General features: G+C 49.3%; 1 protein-coding gene and 1 long non-coding RNA gene across 10 annotated transcripts in view; one reads left to right on the forward strand and one right to left on the reverse strand.

Annotated features, from left to right (window-relative positions):
• The window catches only part of MSI2 (musashi RNA binding protein 2), a 372,306-nt gene extending 355,314 nt beyond the window's left edge, over positions 1–16,992 (reverse strand). For 8 of the 9 annotated variants that reach the window (XM_028520391.2, XM_036033697.1, XM_036033695.1 and 5 more), the window contains exons 1-5: positions 16,832–16,992; positions 16,498–16,538; positions 16,093–16,174; positions 15,312–15,396; positions 11,414–11,455 (exon numbers count right to left, since the gene is read on the reverse strand). In XM_028520391.2, coding sequence (XP_028376192.1) covers positions 11,414–11,455; positions 15,312–15,396; positions 16,093–16,174; positions 16,498–16,538; positions 16,832–16,893 — 312 coding nt within the window. In that variant the 5' untranslated portion in view covers positions 16,894–16,992. Of the gene's footprint in view, positions 1–11,413; positions 11,456–15,311; positions 15,397–16,092; positions 16,175–16,497; positions 16,638–16,831 lie in introns of those variants that run through there. The other variant, XM_036033694.1, reaches the window with a different exon arrangement.
• Positions 12,234–14,991, forward strand: LOC118502199. The gene is made up of 2 exons (XR_004904894.1): positions 12,234–13,069; positions 14,264–14,991. It is a non-coding gene; the product is annotated as an uncharacterized LOC118502199 (long non-coding RNA).
• Positions 16,993–21,906: the final 4,914 nt, after the last annotated feature.

A 21,906-nucleotide genomic window follows, 5' to 3' on the forward strand; every position in this document is an offset into this window, starting at 1 on the left:
GACAAACCCACGAAGGAGACGCTGCTGTTGTCTCCCTTCGGCAGAGGACAAACCTGAGGCAGAGAACACTTAGATAAACCGCTCAAGGCCTCACAGCTGGTAAGTGGCGGGGCAAGGATTCACGCTCAGACCCCCAGCTCCGGAGCCCACGTTCCCACACGGACCCACACCACCTCAGCAGAAAGTAAGAAAAACGATGAAGTTAATGATGAAACGCAAGCAAGGAGATGGCGCAGAAACGAGACTACCTCTGGTGTTTTCCTGTATTTTCAGGCCCCAACCTGCATGACAGCAACTCAGTCCCAAGCTGGTCTTGTGCACAGTTCTCTGTCGGGAACCACCGCTCAGCCCAAGCTCTCCTGTCAAGGTGTGAGCCGAGAGCCCACAAGGCCCAAAGGGCTGGTCTCTAGGCAGCTTTTACAGCCCTGCACAGAGAGAGATGTCTGAGGAGGCTTGAGTTCAAAGCCACAAAGCACTTCCCGACACTTGGGGGTTCATCTGGGTGCCCTGAGAAAGGGTTCATCTCCCATCAACACAATCAGTCGTCCTCCTAGGATGCCCAGGGGGCTGACCATCCTCGCTCCATCATCTCTGTACAGCCTGGGGAAGAACTCAGGCGACTGTCTTCCCCGTTCCTCCCGCCCTGATCCGCTGGGGCCGTGCTGACGAGGGGCAGCTAGGACAGCTAATACTGTGAACACGCATGCTTTGAGCGAACAGGATGATGGGGTGATAACGGCAGGCCCAACATGCTAACGTGGCAGCGTGCCAAACACAAGCTGCCCAGGCAGGACTTGTGCTCAAAAGCACTTTAATTGAATTCTTTCAGCAAGCGCAGCAGAAAAATTCATAATGAGCGCCCCCCCTTCCCACCCCAGTTCTATAGTTGTGTGGATCCAGTGAAAAAAGATCACTGTTAACAAGGGCACGGGAGGCGTATGGCCGCTAACCGTCCTGCACGGCGGGGGGAAACAATGGTCGAATCCGGGGACTTCTTTTATTTTCAAAGCCACGTAAGGAAGGCGCTCTGCCACACTCAGCTTTACTCCCCCCGTCAGTGCAGGAAAACAAGTTCTGAACCTGGTTCCCTAGTGAAAAACGCAACATTTGTATAATTAAAATTATACTTGTGAAATTCAAACACACTTTAATTTCCTAAGGGCCCCCTAATCAAGTCAGAAGTTCTTACCAAAACCAATTATCTGCTTTGAAAACAGAAGAGGCAACGTATACACGTAGCCGTCTGGCGGGGGGACCCGCCGCCCAGCCTCTCCTTGGTGCACGCGTCTGCACGCGACCCCCTTCTCCCAGGCAGGAGAGACGGCGAACCTGGCTCCTACGTGCTACGTGTGTGAGTTTAGACGTTGTTGTTTGTTTGTTTGCCGTTAGCTATTTAAAAAGTGACATATTTGAGAGCTCTCCCAGAGGGAGCTGAGTTGAAAAAGATTCTTTTAAAAAGATATGCATCAATAAATACACACTGTATTTCCACCACCCACTCTTCTCCAGGCCCCATCTGACTTTTTTTTTTCTCTTAATATCTCACAGCCGTTTTTCAATAGGTGCCCATTACTGTGTGGAATGCTCACTCCAACGCCCCGATAAAGAATAAAACGGAAGCTACCAGCCTCCTTTCTCGCACCGGTGGAGCCAGGTACTCCCAAGGTCCCCTCCAGTGAGGCAGCCACGCCCAGGCTTCTCACCTCTTTACCAGGCTGTCCACCCCAGATGGTGCAGCTTTTCTGGAGTAACTGAAAATGCTTGCACAGTAACAACATGGAAATAGGGAAGCACTAAAATATTTAAGAAGCCGTTGTGGCAATGTTTCATTTATACCACCAATACGAAATGTTATCAAGCTAGAGCCTTAAAAAAAAAGAAAGCTGTGGGCCAACAGGTTTTCTCTTCCCACCTGCCTGGAATCCATTTCAGGGGTGAGGATATTGACTTCTCACGCCCTTGGCTTTGGTGTTCCCACAGTGCCTAGCTCCGTGGCCTCAGTTTCCCACGCCACCCACCCGGGCTCCGGCCAATACCCGGAAGGGAGAACAAAATGCCTCCCCATTTAAAATGCTACTTTTTTTCTGCCCTGGCTGGCGTAGCTCAGTGGATTGAGCACGGGCTGGGAACCAAAGTGTCCCAGGTTCGATTCCCAGCCAGGGTACATGTCCGGGTTGCAGGCTATAACCCCCAGCAACCACACATTGATGTTTCTCTCTCTCTCTCTCTCTATCTCCCTCCCTTCCCTCTCTAAAAATAAATAAATAAAATATTTTAAAAAATGCTACTTTTTGGGAAGCCGGAATAGGTGGAGGATACTATGGCAAATTGAGCAGGGTCCGGTGCGACACTGTCCTCGGAGGACTCGGGCACAAAGCTGAGCTTGCGCACACACACAGGCGCCCACGCTCGCACGCCGAAGGAAACAAACTCAGCTGTGAGCGAGGTACGGGAACTCCTGCTTCGAGGGCTCCTGGCCCGCTCCCCCAGAGCGGTCACCTCGTTAACATCACTCATCTTCACGCTGAGCTACCCTGGGTCTGTCTGCCGTCCGCTGCTGCAGGCGGCAGGGAGACGGCTTCCTCTGTACAAACTCCTGTGCACTGGGAAATGATCAAAAGCTCTGATTTGGAGGAAAGGAAAAAAAAAAAAAAACCTTTGATAGGGCCTCTCTGCTCCCTCGTTCCCCTCTTCCAGTTTCTTTTTGGTGCTTTATTCAAAATCCACTACACGCTCAAACCATGCTCTGAAAGTCATTTACAACATGCCCGCGTTGGAAAAAAAAAAAAAAAAAAAAAGCGAGTGATTGCAGGAGCCCGTCTATTTGCAATTGCCCAAAGAGAATAATTCATTTCTGTGGAGGATACAGCTGAAGCCCTGAATACATTCCAACACTGTTTTCTGCCCTTCAAAACAATAAAAATGTAAAAGCCCAGACGAAAGAAAGCCCGAGGTGGCAGGAACGAGACTCTCTTGACCCCTGAGGAATTTATTCTCCTGGATCTTCTAAAGCACTCTCTCCCCAGAATGCATCATCAAGACCATTTTATTAGATTTTTCTAAACCCCTGAAATTGTCACATAATTGAAACAGAAACAGCAATTTAGAGCTCTGAATGGATTTCTTAAAAACATGCTCCCTGGCCCACTCTCACCCCAACCTAAATTTAAGGCCCTTACACACAAAACCCTATCTGTCTTTTAAATCCTCCCCTACCCTGAAAGTTACACATTCCCCTAATGCCTTAGACTTCAGGACATTCGAGAGAAACTCATCCCAGACAACAGGCTAAAAAAAGAATCCATTAGCATTAACTTGCCTGTCACAGCCAGTGACAAATAAATGAATGTGATGCTTTCAGATCAGTCATTGGAGGAACTACCCCCAGGCAGATAAAGACCGAGGCTGGGAGACAGAAGGCTCGCAGGGGGACCTCTCACACAGCGGTGGCTCAGCCGTCCCCTAGCTGCGCCCCAGGACTTTGCTCTCAGAGGCAGCGAAAATGCAGCATCAGATATGGAAAGGGAAACGAATTCCCAATGCCCACTGAGCATCCCCAAGATAAAGGATGCATGCCATCTGCCCCTCGAGAGCCCGGACCCCAGGAGCAGGCCGAGCCCCGGACACGTGCTGCTCTATCCGTCCGTCAGCCCTGAAGGGCGGCGGTGGCTGCCCCCCACCCACGAGCTACTCGGGAAGGGCCTCCAAAGACCTGGGCAGGGCCATCTGGCCCCACTGTGTGCAGACACCACCCCAGGACCTTCATCTAATCCCCTTAAAAATTCTATGATGTGGGTTCTGTTTAAAAAACAAACAAACAAAAAACAATTTACAGATGACGAAATGAAGGCACAAAACAATTACGTGATTTGTCCAAAATTCCGTAGCTAATAAGGGGCATTTAACCATGTTAAGCAGGCTTTCATAAAGAGGCAACAGACACTGACCTGAAGCTGCCTGGCCAGGTGATGATAACACATCTTACTCCTCAGCCTGAGCATTTTACAGCAACCAGGCAGGCTGCGAGCACCTAAAATCTACCCAGTCGTGCTGGGTGGGGCGGGGCATAGCGGTTAGTGGAGCCAGGACACGGGATTCAGACAGACGTTGGTCCCAACACCAACCCTGACCCTGACTAGTTCTGTGGCCCCAGGATAGCTGCTTACCCTCTTTAGGCCTCAGTTTACCCATCTGTCAGATGGAGATAATACCAGCAAAGGACCGTCGTAAGAATGAAGTTGGAGATTAAGTGTATAGAGGCTTGGTATGGTGCCTCAAACACAGTGACTCACAATAAGCGACAGCCATTATTTTGAGCTAGAATTTTCCTTTTTCATTATTCAAGGTCTCAAAACTAAAATAAAGTAGTATGGCACCCAGGAACCCAGTCTGGACCAGACGGGGAGCCTGATGCTATCCACCCTTGAAAGAGAGGGAGAGCGAAGACACCTTGCTGGATTTGGAATACCTATTCCAGTTGGGCCAACCATGCCAGCCTGTCGCTACAATGTACCAGGGGGTGCTCAGGCCTAAGACCACACACGCTCACACCTCTCACGCCACACAGAAGGCAGAGATTGTGATTCCAAAACCTCCTGCTCCTCACGGGCAGCCAGCCACCCAACCCAAGGTCACCCAGGCAGACACCACCTATGAAGTCGCAGGCCAGGCTCCTCTGAGCCACAGAGCACAGGCACTGGTGTCATGTCAACAATCTGCGATTTTCCATACCAAGAAACGACATCTCATGTCGTACTGCAAGGTCAAGATCAAGGCTTGGACAAGGACAGAGCACCAAACTTCAGCATTGTGTCTCTATCACGGCCCCTTGTTAAGGAGGTGGACAGCAAGATGGAAACCAGAGAATGACAGAACTTTTCGTAGTGGCCACGCCCCCAAAGAGCAGGGTGCTGTCTGCCCAGAGCATCATTCCCACAGGAGGGTGCACAGCCCGGGAGAATGCGGTGTGACTGTCACCGAAGGCACAAGTCCAGGAGGAGCAGCTCTCCGTGAAATTGCATCAGCTACAGTCCTGCCTGTGACCCCAGCTTCTACATTGGTCCCAAAGAGCTTGTAACATCGTATGGAGCATCCCCGTGACCCCGCACACACACTACAGGTTCCCCAGCACCTGCCAAGTAAAGCACAAGTTCAACTGCTTTGCCCGGCATTCAAGGCCTTCCACGACCCAGCCCCAACTACTCTCCAGGCCTCACCCCAGAGCATTCTGCAGCACATACCCAGCACGACAGCTGCCCGCCCTGACCTCTCCTAGCCCCTGGTAGGAAAAACTGCATTCCTGCCATTCTTCCTTCCTACCTGCCCTTCAGGATCTGAGGCAAAGAGTACCTCTTCCCAGAATCGTTCTTCACTCTCCCTCTAAATGCTGCTGCAGCCTCTCTTACCATGTTCGGTGCAGCCTCTCCTGTGACAGGGGCAACACCCCTCCTCCCAGCAGGGAGGCCAGACCCCTGGAGACGAGAACGGTGTCTCCTGCGTCTCTCTGCATTCATTCTATCTAGATGGAGACCCAGGATGTGCGAAAGAACAATATTAAAAGATAAGGGTTTAATTAGTAAAATATGCTTGTACCCTTAAAACGTTATTGTCCAGTGGAGGCATAAGGCATGAACCTAAAGCACCGTGAAGCTCAGAACGAAGCGCCTAGCACAGTCCCCAGTGCTGAGCAGAAATGCGGTAAATAATTACCGAATGCTGACAGGGGCGACCGACTGGAGGAAGACGGTCGCCCTGCTTAGGGCTTCACACCACCGGCAGCGGTGTCAGGTGCGTGTCCGCCTACTCACTGCGGATCTGCCCCACGGGACTGAAAGCCCCAGGAGGGCAGGGACTGTGTCTCATGCGCCACACCGTCCCCAGAACTGCACACAGGCGTCCAGTAATGTTCCGTGAATAAGTGAGCAAGTGAGCGCCTGGCACAATGCCGAATGGGTGTTTTCTGCTAATTTATGATTGTTGAAAGGGTCAGAAGCAAAGAAAAGGTAAAATGCTGTGGAAATCCAGAGGAGGAAGTATGACGTCCATGAGGGAGCGGAGACAGCTTTGCAGAAAAGGTAACGGCTGAGGAGGGCTTTGGAAGAGGGGTCTGTTTCATACAGGGGAGAGAAGGAAGGGCAGAGCAGGTGGCGGATCCACAAAAGCACAGCTGATCAGACAAGGGAGACACTCAGGTTCAAGGCAGCGAAAGGCAGATGAATAGGGGAAAAAAAGCTGGAAGAAGATCCCCACCCCGCCCACCCCGCCCCGCCCCACCCCCACCCCAAGGACGTTCCCTATCTGGCTAGGTTTAGACTTGGTCCACTGGGCACCATGAAGCCATGGAGGGTGTCACGAATCCCCCCAAACGGGCAGACCCAGAGTCAACAATGAGAAGCAATTAAACGAGCTCTTAGGCAGTGAATCCGCCAGATCAAACAGGAGGATGCAGATGATGAGCTACGTCTCCCTGGCCGAAGAACGTTCGGGTTTAAAAATACAAAATAGGACAGGAAGGAGGGGTGCTGCCTCCAGGGGCACCCAAGACGGTCCACTGGTTCCTCAGAGAGTGCCTTCCTCCTCCCCCCTCCCTGGGGGACAGAGAAGTTTCACTTGTCTGCCAAAATCCTCCAACATAGAACACTGAGCAGGAGACTGACCTTAACACTGAAACAAAAGCATGTGAGGAAAAGCAGAATCCAGCGTAAGGGCGTTTGTAGGACGAGGTGCCCCTCCTCCCGAGCTGACACCTGCTGCTGACGGGGACGCAGGAAGGAGCTGTACTCTGCAACCAGGAAGAGGCTGGGCCACCAACCCACCAGGGTCCTGGCCCTGCGGACAAGGGCCGCAGGCACACCGCCCCCTCCCCCCGGCTGGGAACCAGAAACCCACCGAGGGCTGTTAACTGCGGCTGCCGAGATGACAGCTGCGGATCATCCAAGATGGCAAGATGCTAGAACGACCCGACCCGCAGCAGCAGGGGGAGGCCAGATGCCGAAAACTCACCCCTCGCCCTTGAGAAGCTGCCAAGAAACCGCTCCCCCGGAACAGGAGGTGCGCGTGTCAGACGCCCGAGCGGCGCTGCACCCATCTGGAGGCCTGCGCGACAGAGCCTTCCCCGGCACAGAAAAACCTGGCTTTGAGCTCAGCCGCACCACAACTCGGCCGTGTGGCCGGGGGCAGGGAACAAACTTCCCTGGGCGCCAGTGGCCTCCACGGAGAGGAGAAAAGGCAGGCGGGATTCCACGGAGGCATCTACCAGGCAGTCACCGCCTGCCAACCAGCAACAGCCCCCTGCCGTCAGGGGGCTTCCTTTCCGGTTCAGGTCTTTCTTAGGTCAGTTTTACCATGGTATTTTTTTTTATTCTACAAAAACAATTCGCTAACAGTAACATGAGCAGACATTTTTGCCAGGTGCCAGGGAAAGACTTCTTGCATTCATTCACCTTGGAAACAGCTGCAGGTTGAACACAGCACTAACCCCTGTTTTTAAAGAGGAGGAGAGTGAGGCTAGGAGGGGCTTAGGTAACTCGCCCAGCGTCACCAGCTGTGACCAAAGGCAACTGGAGACAGGTTCCCCTCAATCAACAGGTGAGGTTCTGGTCTCTAAAACTTAGGGAGCAAAATGGCAAGAGGGAAGTGGGGGGTGCCTTCTTATGCACAGGGGGAATGAAGGCAGGTGCTGAGTTAGGCCCAGACTCACGCTCCCCGTAAGATGCCAGGCAGTCTCTTGGGTTCTCCGCACAAGAACAAGAACCCACAAGCCCGAGCAAGGCCCTTGCAGGCGGACAACGCAGCTGCCCGAAGGGACCGAAGGCTATGTGACAAGATTGATCCCAGTCACCTCCGTCTCTCCGACAGCTTCAAATTAAGTCATCTCGTTACAGTAGCATGACCGTTTTAATTTTTAAAAAGACAGAGGGGGAAACTCTTACATATTTCACAAAATGAAATAATCATCCGAAGAAATAGAAAGATACAGAACACACTGATCTCCCTCTGATCAAAATGTGCTTCACTAATGAACGGCCACTAGTCCCTGAAGAGTGGCCCCTCGACTCGCTAATGAAGCCCCATCCTGCGTCACTTGAGATGTGAGCTTTTACATTGCAAAGGGGGACACGCGAACTGCGGGACTCAAAATCCCGCCTTCGGTCACCCATTAAAATTCTGATCAAAACAGGTTTTTATTTATGTGATACACTGAAGAACACTATGACAGTACTAATACGAAATCCGTTCCTCACTGCCAGGGATTGTCTGTCGTATTAAGTTACAGTTTCTTTCCACTGGTCCTGTTTTAACACCTCCACGGAATATTTCTCTGGCGAATGTTAGCAAGGAAAGGCAGCCAGGAAGCGCTGAAATGAATTTTAGCTGCAACACATGCCCACATACCACTTACAAGCTCCTCACCCAGTCACCAAGGAGGGGCAGGGTTTGGCTGGCCCCTGAGACCCTACACACAGGCAGGGGAGTTTCACTGAAGGGGGATAAACAAGAAATAAACAAGGCTTGACTTAAAGTTCTCTGTGCCCGACAGCTGGGTTTGGCCTCCGACAAGCACTTCACTCTGACATCCCTGTGGCTGGGCTCAAATTCTATCAGAAAATCACCCTGGACGAGGAAGGCGGGTTCTCCCCTCCCCACTCGCTGTCCGTCCCCACACACCACCGCCAGTGCCCCAGTGGCTTCCCTGGGGTGGAGCAACTCCAGAACCTACTGAAAAGATGCCCCCAGGGGTCTGCTGGAGAGACAGCTACCAGCCAGTGTCGTACAACGGGATGATGTCACAGGGGTTGGGCCAATCACCCAACCGTGGAACTTCCCTGTCTTGAGATGCGGGCTGTGGTTGTGCTCCTCGAAGCCTGCTGACCACTCGGTGTCACCTGCTCTTCCATTAAAGAGAAGCTGCACAAGGCTACCCCCACAGGGGAGCGCACTGGGAGTGGGCCCAGCTCTGGAGCCAGGTTGCCTGGGTGGGTCCCCTGTCCCACTTCTCAACCCATCTGCACCTTGGTTTCCTCAATGGAGATAATGCTCTACTACCCACCTCACATGACAGAGGTGAAGACTAAATGAGTTAACACACATAATGTCCCTACCAAGTGCCTGGCACTTCAGTTCCACTTACGTCACGTTATTGCCAGCTCTCTGACCGGATGTGGGGCCTAACTAAAGCAGCAGCAAACACAGCAGGTGACACATGGGCATCTCGCTGCACCAGGTCTTTTAGGACTTTACCTTTATTAATTCACTCAGTCCACACAAAAACTCGATGAGATGGGGAAACTGGGTTTCAGGGAAGTTCCATGGTTTACTCAGACGTTAATGAGTGGCACGGGCAGGAGCCAGAGTCAGGCTGCTGAGCTGGAAAACACCAATCCCCACGAAAATGGTGATTAAACCAACAACAACAGTGGTGGTGGTGGTGAGGAGGTGCAAGGCCCTCACCCTGTGCCAGGCTGTTCCACTCTTCACAACAACCTTCTGACGGAGCTACGGCCGCCCTTCCATTTTACAGATGAGTAAACTGAGACTGAGAGAAGGCAGGGTGCTCAATGCCACAGACTGGGGATTCAGATGGAGATAATGGACGCGCAAGTCCTTCGTAAGGCGTGCCGTAACCAGCAAGGCACTGCTATAGACGCCCTGGAGTCCCTCGGAGAGATGACCTCCCCCAACAGTTTACTGTGAGTTCACATCTACGTGTGACAATTGACCTAAAACATCCCAGGCTTGGGGTGTTGGGGAGTGGGCTAGGGGGTATGTGTGTGTCCACTCTGGCAAGCTTAAGAAATATTCTGTCTCGTTTTCAAGTTGAATGCATCACTGGAAAACCAAATGCCACGGTATATGAAAATGACATAGTGCCTTCTGGGTTAAAAAGAGGGGAGAGCGGGGGGAGTGGGAGGAGAAACAGGTCAAACCGCAGGCCTGACCGAGTCAGGGGTTTTTCCAGCTTCCCTCCAGGATAATCTGACCCTAGGTCTGGGGGATCGAATGACTAACCTGGAAATGGGAAGATTCACACTCACGGAAGAAACAGCAATTCTTCCAAACCCAGGGAATGTTGCTTATTCTGGAAGCTTTTCTTAAATGTCAAGGATCACACAGAGTTTGGAAAGCAACCTTGAGACAGTTAAGACGGTCCCAAAGTGTGTGCTCAGTACAGAAATAATCTAACCTCTTTGGCTCATTAAGTCCTATTATTTGCTTAACATTAGGAAAAAATGCCTTAAAAAAGTATTTCACTATATTTACTTAAGGGATTTGTGTTTCCTTAGAAAGAAAGGAAGAAAGAAAAGGGGGAAAGAATGGCGTGGAAGAAAGAAGTAGAGAAAAGGAAGGAAGGAAGGGAGGCGGGAGGGAACCACAAGGCAGGATCAGACCTGTAATTCTCAAAATGCCATCCGCATCCCAACTTTTCCTTCACAACGAGCCGAACCACTGCCCCCTCGTCACAGCCCCCGGGTTCCACGTCTGGGAGACGGCGCTTAAGGAAACAAACTGAACTGGCTCGAGCCGCAGCCCACTCCCTTTATGACTTACGATCAGAAGCTTCACCCTTTCCCCTTTCCTTAAAAGAATGCCAAGGCCACAAGGTGCAGGTAACGCCTTTCCTCCAGAAAAAGGTCTAATGAAAAAGTGCCAACCTGACACACAAGCCCTCAGCCCTCCCGCTCTCACCTCGGGCTCGGGCAGCTGCATTCCCATGGCCACCGCTGGCAAGCTCAGCGAAACCACGTCAGTGACACACTTCTGAAAAAGTGAAGGCCTATCTCAAGCCTTCCAGCAAGTCCTGTAGTACCACTCGGACAAGCTTACAACCTTTCCAGAGCCTCTCCACCCGGCACCGGCCCTTGCACAGAGTAACAGCGCCGTGAGGTTCCAGCGTGCCCTGGTTTACCCAGCCACCCTGGGACCAGGACACCCACAGGCTCCTCGGTCAGAGTTAGGGCTTTATGGACCAAGCTGTTTTTCCAAGAAAGTGCAAGCTGTTTACTTAAATTCTACTGCTCTCCACGAACTCCAAGTTTAAAGGTCTTCAAAAGAGTACCCTCCAAAAGAGAGTCACAAGGAAATGTCCAACTTTTCCTGATAGGATCTCGGCACTGCTTAAAAAATAAATAGAACACTTGCATAAATATTGCAACACAGAGCTACATCCTCCCACGAAGGATCAGGCCTGTCCCTGCACTAGCTGTACGCTCGGAACTCACCTCCCGGTGGCTCGATTACAGACACAGGTTACCTCAGAGCGCCTGGCCTGGCCTCTCGCAGCCACACGCTGTCACCCTGGAGAAGCCGTGGGCACCGGGTTTCAATGCTGCGTGGCCAGTGCTCTGTTTGAAACTCGAAATCCTTGGCAACCGACTCTGAGTGCTACAGTCCTACTGCTGATTCTCCTACTTACCTTGGGTTGTGCTCGACGAGGAAATGCAACTTTGGGGTCAATCTGGGGAAAAAATGGAGAAGTGGGAGTCAACTGCAATGCCTTGAGGAGAGGAAAGCAATGTATGATTAATCGCCTAATTATTAATCACTCATTTCTCAGGCTTAGAATCCAGCTTTTAGTAGCTTCCAGGGCAACCCAAAAAGTTTTGTAGACTTGGATCCAAACACTACTGGTTTCTCCCAAAATGTAATGCACAGAACCCGTCTTTCTGAAATACCATGTATTTCACTGTGTGATGCTGTTAATAAACCAGACCTCATGTGTTCTTACTTAGGCCAGGGCCTCTCTGCCACAGGCAGTGAGCGGTAAACGGTGGCCGCATCTACCTGACCTGCAATGCGTGGCTAGGAGAAAAGACTGGAGCATCATCGCTGAAAAACATCGTAACCTGAAAATTCGATGTGAGAATCTTCCTGAAGCAGATGGTATTTCTTTTCCCCAGTGAGGAAAGGATAGTGTTTCTCTTCCCCAGTGAGAACTAAACAACACAGGAGGGCAAGGGGATTCCAAAAATGTTTTAAATCAACATCTAAGACTCCCCCACAGACCTCCAACACAACGCTTTACTTGAATTCATGCGTTTGCACAAAAGTTACCTAAGGTTAATCAAAGGGAAAGTTTATTTTGTAGTTATAGCTCAAAAGAAAACAGGTGTCCAAAAAAAAAAACAAAAAACTATGGAGCCCAACTCGGTTCTTAAGATAATAATAATAGCAATAAATTGAAATAAAAAGAAATGTAAGCTAAATCCACTTCGATTTTAAAAATCACAGGGGAGCAAAAAAAAAAAAAAAATCTCTGAACAACCTAAACCCAACTTAGAAAAGTCATCAAGAGGAAAGGATTTTTTAAAAATGACTAAAAAAAGCCAGAATGGAGTGTAACAATCAGGGTATTCCCCTACCCTAACACCAATCCCAGTGGGAAAACATCTTCTACCCTAGATTAGACCACTGACAAAACACATGAGCCTCCATCAGGGACTGGCTTTAACATTCAAAACAATTCCCATGGAAGCATCTGAATCTAACAGGCTAAGGGAGAAGTTGTTGAGTAGAAAATACGGGGAGGGAAGGGATAACAAAACATTCCCATTGTTGGTTTTCATTAGATTTCTAAATGTCATCAGTCTGTGGGTAAAATTTAACATAGACAGTGGCATGAATATTGCTACAAGTTATTTATAGGCTTTGGCTCTTGTATTAAAATTTTCCCCTTTTAAAATGTGAATCTGAACCTTGATTTCGGTGCTGCTGTGGGGTTAAAAAAAATGCTCTGGGAAAAAGCACAGAGGGAAAAAAGGCACATGATCATTCCTGTTCGCAGACTTCACATCCCGCAGGACCCCAGCGGGTACGACATGCAACGGTCTACTGCTTTTATTAGGGTAAAGATCTCACGTAAGTCTGCAACGCGTTTGTTTTCTACCTGTAAACGTCACCTGAGAAATGAGAGATTGTTTTTCCAAAACTAAAAGAGACAGAAATCTCTGATCTAAAAAACTATCCTTTCATCCAGATTAACATTCCCGCATCTACAGGTGTATTCAGCACTGACTAGAGCTGTCTACAAGAGAAATACAACAGGTGTGGATTTCCATTCTGTTGACCAAACGTAAGACACATACGTCTCCTCATAAATGCTCCCAAATTTATTTTATTTTTTTTTTAGCTGACAGGCACGCAATTGCCAGAATAAGTCATCTTGTTTGGCGGGTGAAAGGTGAGGAGGCCCAGACATGTTGGGGAAGAGGCCAGAAGCTGAGGGAGTGGACCATGGGGAGAATGGAGCACAATAAATATATGTATACACATCTAAAAATCACAGAACAAAAAGCCAATTCCGAATCCCTGTCTTGTGTGTTGTGACAACAGCATGTTACAGCACAGAGAGAGCTCGTCAGCGTGCTGCTGAGACGTCCACGGGAGAAGACAGGTCAAGGGAAGTATGGCAAATCCCAACCTTTTGCACGTCCCTGTCGACTATTTTTTTTAAAACGAACAAAAAAGAAAACTACCAAAAATTAAAACATTAGTTAGTTAGGTACAGCTCTACTTACTGTAGCTACAAATCCTCTAGGAAAAGACTAGGGTACTATTTTGGATGTGAAGGGCCATTACCTAAACAAAGCTTTTAAGGTAAACAAGATCCTCTGTTTCCATGTCAATAAACCAACCGCTTCTGCCTCCTGCACTGAACGGTTGAAACAAAGTCAAAAGCTATGTTATACTAAATCATAGTGACGAAAACACGTCTACAAACAATTAGGGAGGGAGTACCGCAGGCTTTGCACCTGATACTGAGGGACAGGACCCACTGGCCGCTAGCTGTAGAAACCAAATACTTTCTCCCACTCAGAGTGGGCGGAGGGGGTACCTAATACATTCTTGAATTTGCTTAGAAATATTTGTCCTCTAATTTTACTAGCTTTTTGCAATAACTAGCCAAAAAGTCAAGGAGTAAAAAAAAAAAAAAAAAAAGATCTGAATATGCATGATCAATCTACAAATGATCATCCCTGAAATTAGATGACCTCAAAGTGCAAAAAGGCTGGGCCGGAGACTATGGCAAATCCAGCAATTAATAAAGCAGCTCAGAGAGTGTGGGTTTTCTTGGGGAGTGGGGAGGCCATGCACCTCACCTCTGATCAGAGAAAGAGAATAAATTTGCAAAGTCAAGGCAGGTGCACCAAAAGTGGCCAGGGTTTTGGTTTTTTGTTGTTGTTGTTGTTTTCCCTTCTCTTCTTCTATTCATTGTTAAAGCCAAAGGGACTTAGAAGATCACCTCAGTTCCACTCCTTTATTTTAGAGAAGAGGGAAGTGAGGCCTGAGACGGAAAAAACTTTCTCAAGTTCAAAAGGGGCTGCTGGGACTAGAACCCGATGGCTTGCCTTGTCCCACTACCCCACCAGAGAAGTGAAGTCTCAAGCAGCCCAGCACTGCATCCCAATGTCACTTCAGGGCCCCTGCTTTGGCAGAGGTATAAAAACTGCGGGGAAATTCTAGAAGACATAAAGGGAAGGGAGGCGAGCACAGAGCCAACACAGGGGTCTAAAGAAAACACTTCACATCCAGCCCCTCCCATTAAGTATATTATCATGCACTGATACTGCTTCTTCCCTTCCTCTCCTGACCTGCACCCAGAGACCTTCCCCCACCCTCCAACACCAGGCTTTAAAACCTTATAACGCTATAGAAGTACCCACACTCAGAATAAAGGATCTGAGAAAGAAAAGGAAAAAAAAAACAAATCATTTTGAAAGCCAGGGCCTTATCAGCCTTAGATTTCAGGCCATCTGGAGCCACCCACTGGATGCCCAGCTTGGCCCCAGGAGCGCCTCCTTCCCTTCTCAAACCCCGTTTCAAATCCGCAGTGCCCCAAGAGGAACCTGTTGCCTGGACCTGGGATGAGCGCCCCCCTCCTCCTGCCCCTCCCCCAGGGCCGGGAAGCAGGCTGTGCCTCTGAAAGCCAGTTCCCACAGCCCCAGTTGGTAACATGTGATGTACTACTCTGCTGACAAAGAAAAGTTGCCTTTGCTCAGTAGTGCAGCTTCTTTGCACGGTCCCTTAGCCTTGAAAATACGCCGCCCCCCCCCCCGGCCGACCCCTCCCCCAAGCCTAGTTTGGCAGCAACTGGAATTGCTGTGGAACAGGCTCTAAAAAGAAAATCCCTAACACGGCGATGGTAGCAAACTTTAGTGCCAACTCCCGAGCTCTGCTTCAAAGTACCCGGCTCTCAGCACAGAAGCAAAAGAAGGCACTGTCCCTTTAAATGGGGCTGTCAATGCCCAGGATCGGTCCTGAAAAGGGGCGAACAACAACAACGAGGAGGACGACGACGACGAGAAGCAACCTACCGTCTTGGAATCTAACTCATGGTGGGGCTGACCTAGTACTTTATCTACACTTGCTGGGTCTGCGAACGTGACGAAGCCGAAGCCTCTGAAATGAGACAAAGAGGGAGAAAAACAAACAAGAAAATGTGACACCACTGAAAGCAACAGGGAGTGAGCCCTATGCAGAATGGAGAGCAAAAGTTGCCCCCTCCGCGCCCCCCACCCCCGTCCTCCAAAACCCCTCCCGTCCACAGCCCTCCGCCTCGCAGTAAAATACACCAAGGTTAATGGGGGAAGTGGAACGGGGGCAGGGCCGGTGGAGGTAACTTGGAAAAAGCTGGTGTCTCCACTCTTTCGCCACCTCAGTTTCCTCTCCTCCTCCTCCCCTTCCCTTTCTTAACGCTTTGTTTTATCCCGATGAAAACCCGGCACTTAGAAGAGATTCATCCAGCCTTCTAAGAGGGGCTTCAGAGTTTGGGGAGCTGGGAGTGGGAAGAAGCGTGCATTTTTAAAAACTGTGTGGAAAGTGAATAAAGCCGAATGTCATTTTCAACAGGAGAAAGAGAAGCGACGGGAAAATGACTTAAGGCAGAGAGATGGGTATCTCTATCCAGAGTTCAAGCCCCAATTTATAATAACCTTTGAGGTTATGGGGGTGGGGGTGGAATAGAGCGGCGTTCGAAACCAGCCACATGCCTGAGCCCCATTCTAAATCCGCTTAGCTACTTCCGAAGACACCTCCAAAAATAACACTTAAACTTTGTTCTAAAATAAAGGCAAAATCCAGAAAGGAATGGTTTACCTGGAGCGTTTCGTAGTGGGATCTCTCATGACCATACATTCTCTAATTTCTCCAAATTTGCTAAAATAGTCTCTAAGGCTATCTGTAGAGAGAAAGAGAGAGAGATGGGGGGGCGGAGAAGGTGTGGGGGAAAAAAGCAATGCAAATTTTGATCAAGGACAAAAACCAAAAGTAGTTTTCTGTTGTTATTCTGTTTTGTTTTTTGCATTTTTTGCACACGCGGGAGAAATTCGGCAACAGAGGTCGCGTAGAGGGCTCGGAAAGGATTTGCTATTTAAAAAAATAACCTTGCACAGGAGAAGTGGGGAGCCAATGGCGAGGGGGGGGCTCCTACACCGGGATAACAAAGAGCAATAAAGAAGCCAAGAAGGGGGGGACCCAGGCGTCCCCCCCTCCCTCCCTTACCTGGTGAGGTCTGCCAGCTCAGTCCACCGATAAACATTTTACTAGAGGGAGAAAACATAACAGAAGTGAGCACCGATGTCAGATCGGCCATTTTGACGTGTAACTTACAAAAGCTAAAAGGAAAGCGGGGGGGAGCGAGCAAGCGAGAGCCGGGAGGTGGGGTGGGGGAGAAGGTGACGGCGAAATGCAATCCAAAGGTGTGTAACTTCCACGGGGGGGGCGCGCGGGAGGGGCGGGGGGGCGCGGGAGATGCCGAGCTCCGCGCACCGCCGTCCCCGCCGCTGCAAGGAGAGCGAGCCCGAGGCGGCGCGGTGGGCAGCGGCTGGAAACTTACCCGGGGTCGTGCTGGGAGTCGTTGGCGCTGCCCGAGGTGCCTTGGCTCCCATTTGCCTCCATATCTGAGCCCCCCCGCCCCCCCACCCCCAAAAATCCGAGCCCCACAGCGATCGGAGCGGAGCGGCGGCCGACTCCGAGCCCCGAGATCTCCCGCTCCCTCCTCCCCCTCCTCCTCCTCCCCCCCGCCCGGGCTCCTCCGAATCTCTCTGCGAGCGGCGGAGCCGGGGCAGCGGCGAGAGCCGTCACACGTGGGCTCGGCTTAGCTCAGCCCTGCTGCTCGCACACCCCCCCCGTCCCCGCCCCCCCGGCCCATCCCCACCTCTCCCCCTCCTCCTCCCCACCCCCATCTCCTCCTCCTCCTCCCCCCCTCCTCCCCGGCGCACGTGGGGCGGAGTTCTATAACGTCGTGTAACCAATGCCGGTGACGTCACGCACCCTGGTGCGGCCCCCGCCTGTCCGCGCGCGCACAAGCGGCCCCCCGCGGCCGGACCCACGGGGCAGTGCGCGAACCCTGCCGCCCGAGGGGGCCCCGCCTCCGGGCGGTCCGGGCGCCGGGCGTGGGGGAGCGCACCCCGACTTTCTTGAATCACATGGGCTGCGTGGAGCGGGTGGACCGGGGGAGGGGGAGGCGCGGGGAGCTAGCGGCCGATCCTCAGTCGGGCTGGGGAGAAGACGACCCCCGCTAGTTCGGCCTCTCCATTCAAGTTCGCTGGCCGCGGCCGCCGGGATCCGGGGATGGCACCAGACGCCCGCCCGCCTCTGCGCTTTTTTTCCAGCCACCGCGCAGAAATTTAGGTCAAGGACGTCGGGATCAAACCCAAACCCTGGCGCTCCTCAGGCGGACCCCGACACCCCCTAGAATCGGGGGGCTTCAGGATTGCGGAGACCCTCTCGCATAAACACCAGCCACAAGTTTTATTTTCCGTTCGCGCTGGAAGTTCTCTTTGGCTCTCGCTGCACACCGGCACGTCTTGCGCCGCTCCCAGCCCTTCCCCGGCAGAGGTACGAATCCGTGCCCGGGAAAGGTTATTTTGGAACTTTGCGAAACTGACGCGATTCCAGGGGTGAGAAAGTGCCGAAGAAAAGGTTTCCGCGCTAATCATCCAGCGTTTTAAAAAATAATAAAATGGGTTTATAGGCGGTCAAGGTCAAATTATGGGGGTTCAAAGAAAATTTCGTATATAGTGAAAAATAGTTTTGAAGCGTCTCTGGGATGGCTGAGAAGGGGGGTTATCTCAGGAAACTCCTCTCCAACTCTTGCCGTATACTTTTATTATGTCTATACCAAGATAGTAAAATGCTTGCGATTAAAATAATCCAAGCCCCAGCCATCTGGGGAGGGAGCCAAGGGTGGCTTCAGCCATCCCCTCCCCGCCACCCACCGCCTTAGGAGCTGTGTGGTGCAGCTACAGATACTAGCACACAGTAGGTGCTTAATAAATAACTGGCTTCATCCCTTCCTGCACTGAAAACTACAAAAAGACAATGTTGTTAGCCTCCCAGAGGCATCTCACACTTTTCCAGCAGATTCCGGGCTGGCCAAATTCAGGCTGGATTCGATTTATGGGACATTTAAAACAGTTATCCCTATTGTTTTAAATTATTACAATACATGGAGTTCATATGGCATGAATTGATGCCCAGTTAACACTTTTCCATTAAATTGTCAGAGGATTAGGACACAATGGAATACACTCAACACCAAAACTGTACCAAATCCACTGTGGGTCTTGGAAAAGGGGAAGGTTTGGAAAATCTAAACACCAGCCAAAGACTTGGGTGACCAGACTCTTAATCTCCCCGGTTCCTAAATTGGGATAATTCCTCCCTGTCAGGATTGATGGGGTGAGAGGAGAGAGAGAAGTGAGCAAATACAGAAGTGCCTTTTTCACTGTAAGCCGAGAAGGGTCATGCTTATTATCAATCATGACTTCATCTGACTTTTTAGAAGGTGCTCGAAAGCTTTATACCACAAGCTCAAGCGTTTTCTGTAGCTTCAAGCTGCTTCCCCGATCATCTGTGGTCTGATGTGTTTAAGAGCCAGTCGTTATTGTGGTCATTGTTTATTATGATCATTCTCAACAACAAAAGGCGGACAACAGGTTTGTGTTTGGGACTTTTCTGCGAGCACTACAGACCATCAGAGGTGGAAAGGCCTTTCCTGATCAACCCTTCATTTTACATGGGGGCCCAGAGGAGCCCAGCTCACCGGGCTGTGCCCTGCCCCCACCAGGCAGTTCCTAAAAGGGGTCCTGCCATCAGTGCAATGCCCTTCGGCTCTCCTGCCTGTGTATTGACTCTGTCCTTCACCAGGTGAGAGAAGGGTACCCTTGCTCCCTTTTGGGGACTTACACAAGCTGGCAATGAACCAAATTAAAATCCTGAGAGGGGCTAGCACTATAGTTACCGAGTCAGTGAGAGAGCTAACGCTTAAATCTCCATGTTGACTTAACGTATTTTTAACTTACATGCAGTAACACTTACTCTTCGTGGTGTATCATTCAATGAGTTTTGACAAACACCCAGAGTCAGGTAACCATAACCAAGATACAGAAGAGTTTCATTGTCCTAAAAATTCCCTCCTTCTGTCCTTCTCACTATGTTCATTATAATGGCTTATTATTATTATTATTATTATTATTATTATGCATTTCTTCTCCAGCTCACTCACTTAATGTAACCCCCGGGTCAGGAGAATTCCAGAAGCACAATGTCAGTCCTCCACCTCTGAAAGTCTCGACAGCCGGTGACACTGTTGGACACTCCCTTCCTGTAACTCACTTTTTCCTGGGCGTCCTTGATGCCCACATTCTTCTGGTTTCCCTCCTATCTCTCCAGCCATTCCTTCTCCATCTCTTTGCCCTGACTCGTCCTCTGCCTGTCCTTTAAATATTGGTGTTCATTCTCGCCCCCAGCTTCACACCCTCTCTGGGCGTGCTCCTCTGAGGGATGGGTTTACATACCACCGACAAGCTGATGCCACTCAAAATCGTCAGCCTGACCCCACCACCAAGCTCTAAACTCTGGGTAATTTCCTATTCAATACCTGTAACCGTAGCCTTCCTAAAGGTCCCCCCAAACTCAACATGTCCAAAACCTTGCTTTCTTCTCCTAAATCTGAACCTCTTTTAAGGTTCCCTCTATCATCCTAGAGACAAAGTTGACCCCTTTCCAGGCTGACCACTTCCCAAGTGCAGTCTATCACGATAAAGTCTGTAGAATGTGGTATTTTGGTCTTCCAAATAATCTCTCACATTCATCCTTCCCGCTACTGCATCACAGATCTCCCACTTGAGCCCCCTGCAGCAGCCTCCTAAACATTCGTCCCACACTCATTCTTATCCCACTGATGTGTCTGGAAAGCTGTCCCTAACCTCTCTGACCAGGTCAGATACCCCTTGATGTGCCCTGTTCTCATCCTGCCAGAATGTCCTCTATGTACCTTACTCCGTGTGATCATTTGTTTTATTGCTCATCTCCACCCACAAGCCCTAATCTCCTGTCCATTCCTGCTCTCCATGTATTAGCACAGTGCCTGTTGGTGCGTGGTGGACACTCAGTAAATATTTGCTGAGTGACTGAAAGGATGAATGAATGAATGAAGGTCAACATCTCATTTCACTGTAGGACTTTTTTTTTTTGTATCCATGCCTATGAGTCAAATTGGCTGTAATTTTTCCTTCTTGTATTGCATTTGTCTGGTTATACTGGCCTCATAAAATGAGCTGGTAAATGCCCCTTCTTTTTCCATTTTCTGGAACAGTGTGTATAAAATTGGAATTATGTGTTCCTTGCATGTTTGGTAGAACTCGCTGGTAAAATGTCTGGGTCTGGGATAAACATTTCCTAGGTTGAGTTCTAACTACTGATCCCATTTCTTTACTGGCTCTGGTTGTCTTTAGGTTTTATATTCTTCTTGAGTCCATTTTTACACTTTAGATGTTTCGAGAAAATTATCCACACCATCTAGGTTTTCACATTTATTAATAAAATGCTGTTCATAGTTTTCTCAATATACTTTCTCTGCCGCTGCATCCGTCCATGACACCCATTTTTTTAAATTACAAACACTATTGGATATGTGTCTTTTCTTTTCTGGATGAGTTGTTCCAGAGAGTTCCCCTTTCCGTTTAACTAGTGTTTCTTCCTACTTTCTACTAGTGTTTTCGAAGAATCAACTTTTAGTTTGGTTAACACTGTTTTCTTTCAATAACTTTTGCTTTTATATATTATTGATATCCCTTACATATAAGAACATATGTCACATATAAGAATGTATATAATATATAAGATACATAGTGTGTTATTAATACATGTTGCATATTATTTTCTTCTCTCTTTGGGTTTATTTTGTTGGCTTTTTAAAAATTTCTTGAACTGGTGGTTAGAGTAATTAATTTTCAGACTTCCCTTTCTCTCTCTCTCTGTCTCTTTTCAACGTTTAAGGCTACAGATTTCACTCTGGGTACCATTCAAACTACATTCCACAAGATATATAGAATTTTTGTTATCAACCCAGGCAAAGAATATTTAGATTTCAAATATGATTTCTTCTTTGGCTCACTACGTGTGTTTATTTTTACATTTCTAAACCTAAGTTTTTTGTTTTGATTTTTAGTTATTTATGTCTAACTGAACTGAATTCAGGCCAGAGGAGGTAATCTGCATGAAACAGGTTTTTTGTTATGTGTGGAATCTTACTTCAGTAAATGGTCAGCTTTTCATAGATACTCCATGTGGTTTTGAAAAGAATGTGTACGTTTTAATTGTTAAGTGTAGCATCCTCTTTGGGTCTGTTAAATCAAGCTTGTTAATTATGGTATCCAGATTTTCTATAGCCTTACTGATGTTTTGTCTGCTTGATCTATTGCTTTTTATACTGGCACACAAAAATCTCCTTACATAACTGAATTTGCCAGTTTCTCCTCTACATCTCTCAAACTTTCCTAGAGAGGAACATTCATTTTAAAGTATGGATAAGGTACACGAGAAAGGGCCGTTAAAATCTATGACTCTGCACTTTTCTCATTTTTCACGTTTTCTTTCTCTGTTTGCTTTATGTGTTTTGACGCT

The sequence above is a fragment of the Phyllostomus discolor genome, chromosome 8 (assembly GCF_004126475.2).
Source record: "Phyllostomus discolor isolate MPI-MPIP mPhyDis1 chromosome 8, mPhyDis1.pri.v3, whole genome shotgun sequence".
Lineage (NCBI taxonomy): Eukaryota > Metazoa > Chordata > Mammalia > Chiroptera > Phyllostomidae > Phyllostomus > Phyllostomus discolor.